We start from the raw sequence: 8,521 nt of genomic DNA, 5'->3' as shown, positions 1-8,521 counted from the left end.
GAACCCATGTGGCTAAGCAATCATTAGATTACTTAGTCCTATGCGTTAACCACACAGATCAGCAGTTGTAAAGGAAAGTTTCTTAAACTGTTCTAATTTGATTCACTATTGTCTTTAATTTGATCCATAATCTGATTTCAGAAGCAAAAAAGTTATATATCATACAGACTTTAATTTAGGGGTTTTTTTAAATGATTTAACTGCAAACAATTATTCTGTCGTTAATTAACCACTCCTCAATTAGCTTTAAATTTTGCTCCCGTTTCTTCGGAAAAAAGATTATATGGTAAAAAAAAAGATATCTGTGAAGAAATAATTATCTGTATTTCTTTAGAAGGGGAATGTTCTATTTGCAGAAAGGTGACATTTTAATAGCACCCAGTTCGAGAACAGCGTCAGTAAAGTAAATGTCTGACATTTGTTTAAGGTGACATAAAAACGTTACGAGACAATTTGGTCTACAGAAAAGTCTTATACCTGAAGTAATGATTGGCAAATAAAAACACATTGTCCCTAGCTATATATATGTAACACCCACTGTGATTTAGATGAAAGATTCCAATTGAACTTGGCTATGATGGTCCTGGAAACAGTTCTTTCTCCAGTTGCAATTTTATAATAACATGACTTTTATATATACTTTTTTTTAACCAACATTTATGGAGAAAATAAACGGGATTTACCCTTTAACGGCCTCAAAAAAAAAATAAATAAAAAGAAAAATAAACAATTTGATGGAGTCTGTAATAAAGAATAAAGAAGAATGTAAATAATAATGCTGATACAGCGAGGACCCTCTGCAAATCAGCCCTTCATAACCTAGAGCAATAACCTTTTTACAACAATATTATCAATGCTTCTTAAAGACTTAGACTTCACCATTCATTGAACCTTTAAATGTAAAGAAACACATCTCAGCAACAAACAAAATTTTTGTCTGCCAAAGGGTGTTCATCATATTACTAAAGTAAAGAAGTTGTTAAAACTACAACAGTGGGGTATCTGACCACAGTCTGATGGTTAAAATCTACTGAATCATAATCATAATTAATAATCCCCTTGCCTCCCTGAGTTTAATAACTGCTGTGAGTTGTAACCCACATCATAAGTACACTATTAAGTTATTAAATGTAGAAGTGTTCATTCTGGTTAAATGTTTTACCCGTATGTCACACCATAGTTATAGGTAAAATGACTTAAGTTACTAAAGGTAGAAGTGTTCATTCTGGTTAAATGTTTTGAACCGTATGGCATACCATAGTAAATAGGTAAAATGACTAAAGTTATTAAAGGTAGAAGTGTTCATTCTGGTTTAATGTTTTGAACCGTATGGCATACCATAGTAAATAGGTAAAATGACTAAAGTTATTAAAGGTAGAAGTGTTCATTCTGGTTAAATGTTTTGAGCCTTATGGCAATTACCATAGTAACAGCTGGTAAAATGTATCATTTAGTTTCCTTTTGACATTTTCAATAAACTATTGTTATTATAAAGCAACACCAATTATCTTCAAGTTTAATAGTTTTGACCCTATAAGTAATGTGGTAGACAAAAGTAATAGTAAAAGTGAAATTTTTCATTGCGTTTAGAGTTTTGACCCATATGGGAGACAATAGTGGTATAATGCTACTGCTAATATCTTTTCATGGAAACTTGTCAATGTTAGTTTAAGAGTAATACATCATTTCCTTTTTTTGGCAACAGACTTATCACCCGTTCTTGTATTTTTTCTAGAGGTGATGATTGATTTTTGTATGTCTTTAGTGATTGTCAGCTCTACAATAAAGCTGCAAGCTACCTAATAGGTGAAGATATTGTCTATGCCAGTGTTCATTTGTAAATGAGCTGTAAGTTGTTTCCGGGGAAAGAATGCTGTAATTGTTTACTTTGGCTAAATGGCTAAGAAGAACAATAACAGAATAGTGCAGATCTAGACAGAAACGTCTTTTAATGTAACTATGACTTTGATTTAAAATCACTTGTTGTTTTTTGTTTTGTATTTTTTCTTTTTCTCTTCTACCTTGCCAGATTGATGCATGTTTAGATCCATTATAGGATTCTGAATTCTTTTAGGAAGCTCTACCTTAGGTGTAATTGACCTCTAAGTAAAGGCACAGAAGTGCCAAATGGATTTAAGTCACTGGCTTTTAGTCATTTTCCTCTTACCTTTGTCATTTTACTCCAAACAGGGACTTTGGATTGTTTTTCATGTGTAGATTATAAGCTAATCTAACTAGATCTAAGAAGATATTCCATTCTTTACCCAGGTGTCAGAATTTGTGCTGGAAATCATGAAAGAGGAGCTCTTAAGGTCTTTATCAAGCAGTTAAGCACAGTGACTGTTTTACTTAAATTCCAACCAACCAGTAAAACAAAAATGTACACACACATTGGGCTTGTACCTGATAGAATGCATACATATTCTCACCCACGAAACTTTCTGTTCCATTTTTACTGTGTTTCAGTTTTGCTGGAAAATGTTCATACCTAACTCAAGTCTCCTTGAGAATTATGGTTTATGTCATAGCAGGCAGATATTTCTCATACTTCTATAGGAATCAATTTATTTCTAGCCCGATGAGGAATACGTTATTTAATTATCCAATGAATGCTTAAAGACATTAGCATAGAACTGCATTTGATGACAGCAGTAAATTTATTATGTTTTAATGTGGCAAGACTTTAAAGAGAGTTTCATTATTATGTCCTTGGTTTTTAATTTTCACAAGAATTGTTTTAGAAAGACCAGTAATTGTGTAATTTGAGTTCAGGAAAATCTCATGGCATATAACTAAGCCTGACTTTCCGGCAGTGTAAAAGAAAATCTGGGGAAAACTTCCATATATTATGCTGTCAGCATTAAAATAGATCAACATGTATAAATAATCTTCCATTGACTTGCTAGTTACCTTCCTCTCAGGTATCCCCATTAAAATACAAACCAAAGTTTAATGAATCAAAAAGTTCAAACCTAGGTCCAACTCAGTCAGAGAGTTCAATCGAGGTCAGTCAAAGAGTTCAAATCTGAGTCAGTCAAAGAAACAAACAGGAGTAAAAAAAATGGTCAAAGAGTTCAGATCAAATCTGGGTCAAAATCAAAGAGTTTGAGTCTGAGACACTCACCATGTCATTGGCTCAATAAAACCAAATCTGCGTTAAATACTTACCTGTTTTGAGTTTTTCATTCCTTAGGAGTGATCTCCACTTTTCAGAATTCAAACTAATGATATATCCCTATGTTTACATTTAATCATTACAGAGTAAATGCAAAACAATATTGTGTGTGATTACAAATGTTACACTATATTACATTATATTTTTTTTTGTATTTTCTATAGGAGAGCATGGAAATGGTGTAACAGTTGATAAAGACAAGTTAGCGCCAGAAGAGCGTAAGAAATACGACGATGGTTGGCAGAATAACGCCTTCAATCAGTATGTCAGTGATCAGATCTCATTACATAGAAGTCTCAAAGATGTCCGTGATGATGAGTAAGTAGCGGCTTAAATAAAAAATGAGCCGTGTCACAACAAAACCAACATAGTATGTTTGCGACCAGCATGGATCCAGCCCAGACTGCGATTCCACGCAGTCTGATCAGGATCCATGCTGTTCGCTATCAGTTTCTCTACTTGTAATAGGGTTAGTAAGCGAACAGCATGGATCCTGATCAGACTGCGCGGATATGCAGGCTGGTCTGAATCCATGCTGGTCGCAAACCCATTAGGTTGGTTTTGTCGTGACACGGCTCAAATTCTTCTATGTCTTAAACGCCACTGTAAAATCTGTTTGTAAATCTCAAGACTATTAACTTACAGTTACACCAGTAAACACAGACAATACAAATCTCAGTAGAAGGGAATTGAAGTGTTGAACTTTGGTCAAATAGACTCCCAAAATATTGGTGTAGAATGGTAAAGGCATCATGACAGGCTTTCTACATGTACTTGGTCTCATTTTTGTGACATGTTTTCAATATATGGTCTTTGTGCCAGGTTTTTCTATATGGTCTTTATTCAAAAGTGGTCTTTATCAAAATACAAAAAAAAAATTATTGCAGAAACATTATTTTTCTATAATCATCTGTAATATTCAGCATTATGTGCCTGTGTTCAATTCCTGGCTACATCATTTTACAATGAGGTTTCTTATCATTTATTTCAGCTGGAATAATTTATTGTACACAATATATATTTAAGAGTCGATGTATTTTTAAAACAAATTTTACAAAAAGAAAAAAAAAACGAGACTTACATTTCACAATTGTCACTTTTTATGATAATCAATCAGTTGTCATAGATACTAATTTGAAAACAATTAAAACAGTTGATATATACTTAAGGAGATATAAATTCTAAAACATAAATCTTCATATGATAAAGGGAATATTAAAGGTCAACTTAAGTGATTCATACTGTATATGTTACCACAGAGACTTCATCTGGGTAAGTGCTGAGATATGAAAAGATGAAAGTATTCAACAAAACACTTAGTAAATTAATATCAACAATAATTTCTCCCTTTTGACTTTCTCTGGCAGAGTACACCAAAATGAGTCCTTTTAAAAAGCCAAAGAGAATACAAATGGTTTCAGTTTATTTTAGGACCATATGAATTGTATTTTTGATTTACTGTATACAATGAAGTTAAATTATAAAATATATAGATAATATGGCCTTGTTGTTTCAGTTATATATTAGGCTGCCTTAAGTCTGAAATGAGGGCAACAGCAGTCAAATGGATAAGACTTAAAGTCAAGAAATTACAAGCAAGCATACAGTAGATGGATGATTCTACCCGTCTGTTGATCACCAGCACACATATGCTTGAAATAAATTAATGGAATGGCAGTTCAAGCTTGCATATGCTCCTGAAATTTGTCTGATGACCTTGTTGACATTTAACCTTCAAAATGTCAGGGTCACTTAAAGAAATTAATTATACCCCCCTCACTCCCACACCTCAGTTTCCACTGTCCTTTAGCAAATCATCCCTCTTGATCAGCATTTTGTCACTGAAGACTGTGAAAAAATTCCAGCTAAACTTTTGATAGCAGACTGAACAATTTAAGTTATTTTTTAACACAGGTTTTGCAGTAGTCTGGTTTGCATAAAGGTTTGTGACATAAAGTGATGGCTTACAAAGGCTGCAGTCGCAATAGCACAACTATAGAACATGGCTAATCTAATTTTGTGGTTTCTCCAATATAATTTTGTGGAACTTCTGTAGATAAAAAACTTTGTTGTATACAATATCCCTATTATACTGGTATAAGCTGTGTGTGTGACAAACAATTAACCTTGCGTCTGTAAATGTAATTTTTGCCTATCTTATGTGTACATCATCACTTTACATTTCTATATCGTCTAGTAATTAGATTTTTTCCCCTCTCAATTTTCATTCATTACATTTTACATTGAAATTAAGTCTGCGAATTTTCAGGGAATGTTTAACAGGCTGTCATACGAAGCCTGAAAACTGATGGTGTATGATGCTGGTTGTCTGTGGTATTAAACGCTACAATTGGCAATGATCAAGCTATAATATTGGCAGTGTAACAAAATTTCAGTTTTTTTGAAAGTTGATAAATGTAACGTTTAAAGTTTAACAGAAAATATTCCAAAAATGAGCGAAATATGCTGATCGATAAACAATTATTTTGCTGCATTTATGGTAAAATTTTATACAAAGTGTGCATCAATAAAGATACACATTTCTTATAGTGTATTAACATTGCCTAGGACAAATTAATATGTACAAATATGACAAAAAAAACCCAAAAAACTTGGGACCTGGCAAATATGTTGCAAATGTCACTTATAATACTCAAGTGTCGTTAAGAACAAGTTATATAATGTATCCTTAACAGTGTGTGACTTTCCTAGTGCTAAGAGGGCATGGATGGTAGCTTGCACTTATCCAGTTAACTGTCCATGAACAGATATATAGATGCAATTTTTACCAGATTGCAATTATGACAACAGTTTATTTTAGCTACTGTATTGCAACATGTGCACCTTTAAGGTTTTAGTTGGTACTGAGAGATAATTGCCCTTGTGGCTGAGGCGTTACTTTTCAAGGTTGATGCATCAGCATCGCAGCCACCGTTTATCCCTACGTGACAGTGATAGTAAAGGATGACTACATGGGCCCGAAATTTTTGGAGTCTGTGCATCTCTTAGTTCTAGCAGGTGAGGTGGTTAAAAAATTTGACCCCAGGTGTTGCTTTAAGTTTGAAACACCCAAGGTTCAAGCCAAAATCATCTTTCCAGAGTGTATCGGCACCATATGACCTATTTTGTGTTGGTGCACGGTAAAACTAAACAAAACAAACATACTGAGAGATGTTGCGCTAGAGTCAGGTTTTGTATTTATTGTGAAGTTCAAGTGTTATGTTTTGGAAAAAATTGATGTGCCTGCTAAGAGGTTATTATGAATTTTACTCATGAGATTTTTCACCATTTGTATATAGTTTGAGACTATAGACATTTTGAGAAATTTAGCATAATTAAAAGCTGATTATATATTTATTTTATTTAGATGTAAGACGTTGAAATACCGAAGAAAGTTACCAGATACCAGCCTTGTTATATGTTTCCACAACGAGGCATGGACAGTACTTCTGCGAACATTCCATAGCGTTTTAGATAGAACACCACCCGAATTACTAAGGGAGATAATTCTTGTAGACGATTTCTCCGATAAAGGTTTGTAACAATGTTATAAGATTTTAACGCTTTGTGGAAAAAAATTACCACCTTTTTTATTTGGATTCAGACATGAACACGATGAAAAGAGATGAATTACTCTTTAAATGAGCCGTGCCATGGCAAAACCAACATAATGGGTTTGCGACCAGCATGGATTGCATCCGCGCAGTCTGATCAGGATCCATGCTGTTCGCTTACAAACCCATTAACAAGTAGAGATACTGATAGCGAACAGCATGGATCCTGATCAGACTGCGCGGTAGCGCAGGCTGGTCTGGATCCATGCTGGTCGCAAACGCAATATGTTGGTTTTTTCATGGCCCGGCTCAAATGAGATGGCATAGATACTTGAAAAGTATGATATTTCTACATCCCCGCCATATAATGTAGAGGGAGCTAAACTCATTACTGGAATTGGATTTTAATGTCATTCTCCACAATGTCTGCCCTATAAGTCGGATACCCTTTAAAGGATTTTCTTCAAACTTGGCTCAAATGTTCATGACAAGAAGGTGATTTGCCAAACCTATGCTGCCAATACAAAGTGAGGCTCAAGGTCACGGTTGAAAGTCAAATAGCGGGCATTTTTGTGTCCACTTTATAATCCCATACCCTTCTTAGTATATTTTTCATATTTAAGTACTCAAATGTTCACCTCAACAACAAGATATGCAGAACCTTTACCACCCCTGTTCCAGGTCACGGTAGCCCTTGAATGTTAAAAGTTGGACAATTTGGTTTCTGCACCATAAATTCTATACTTCTTGAATTTAGCTTAAATTTTCACCCTCAAAACAAATAAACAAATTGACCTACATAAAATCCTCTGTCATTAGAGATTATAGGCGTATAGGACCAGCTATGGTGTTCTAAGTCATTTGTCATTTGTTAATACTAGTATATGGGCATTTATCAATAAACAAAAAAAATATTTCATTGCTTAACAAAAGAAAAATAATACCAAATTCCTAATATAATCAAAAATTTTGATGCAAGGGATGATTCAATGTTTTCTGTATAAACATAGTGGTACAAAACGTGCAGAAAAAATGTTAGCTTGTAATAAAGTTAACCTCATTTAATTTCTTTTATTCAAGAGATGTTTGGTATTTATTCTGTTTTACTGCCCCCTTTTTTACAGAGACTATTCTTCCCTATAGACTTCTGTATCTTTTTATTAAGAAAATTGCATCATTTGGGTATAATACAAATGGTGAAACATTTTTGTTCCTGTCTCGGCCACAGGGACTGAAAAATGTTGAAACTGCAATATACAGTCAAATTTATATAAATATTTGAAAGGCTGTACTGCTTTAATTTCAATAATATGAATGACTAATTTATATATATAACTCTGTTTTCTTCACCTAGGAGTGATGTAAGTTATATGAATAGGTGTAACTCAGCAATATATGAGTAGTTTTACCTAAACAACATAGGACTAGTTAGTTCTACCTGAACAAAATGTAAATATTTCTTCCTAAATAGTATATGAATATTTCTACCTTGATAAGATATGAATAATTCTACCTTAGCAATATATAAAAAGTTCTACATCAAATATATATGAATACTTCTACTTCAGCAATATATGAATAGTTCTTCATCAACAATATAAAACAATATATTGAATGTTAAATAGCTTTAGCAGCTAATTAAATAAGCAAGATTTCAAAAAGAAAACAAATAGTAAAGAAATCATAATGTTTCTGTAATTTTTAACCACAAACAGTAAACACTTTTCAAAAGAAGTTGTTTTGCTAAAAAAGTTTGTATCTTGTGAGTAAGATTTAGCGAAAATTGTCAAAC

The 8,521-nt window shown here is 33.3% G+C and overlaps 1 protein-coding gene across 1 annotated transcript in view; it reads left to right on the top strand.

Annotated features, from left to right (window-relative positions):
- Positions 1–3,339: 3,339 nt before the first annotated feature.
- LOC132714003 (polypeptide N-acetylgalactosaminyltransferase 5-like) overlaps positions 3,340–8,521 on the top strand; it is a gene marked incomplete at its 5' end in the record, with an annotated part of 28,856 nt that continues 23,674 nt past the window's right edge. The window contains 2 exon segments of the mRNA XM_060696739.1: positions 3,340–3,493; positions 6,543–6,709. Of these exon segments, the coding sequence (XP_060552722.1) occupies positions 3,340–3,493; positions 6,543–6,709 (321 nt within the window).

The sequence above is a fragment of the Ruditapes philippinarum genome, unplaced genomic scaffold (genome assembly GCF_026571515.1).
Source record: "Ruditapes philippinarum isolate M1 unplaced genomic scaffold, ASM2657151v2 ctg9764_1_1_1_1, whole genome shotgun sequence".
NCBI lineage: Eukaryota > Metazoa > Mollusca > Bivalvia > Venerida > Veneridae > Ruditapes > Ruditapes philippinarum.
Note: the sequence above shows the minus strand (reverse complement) of the source record. Positions and strands in the feature narration are given on the sequence as shown.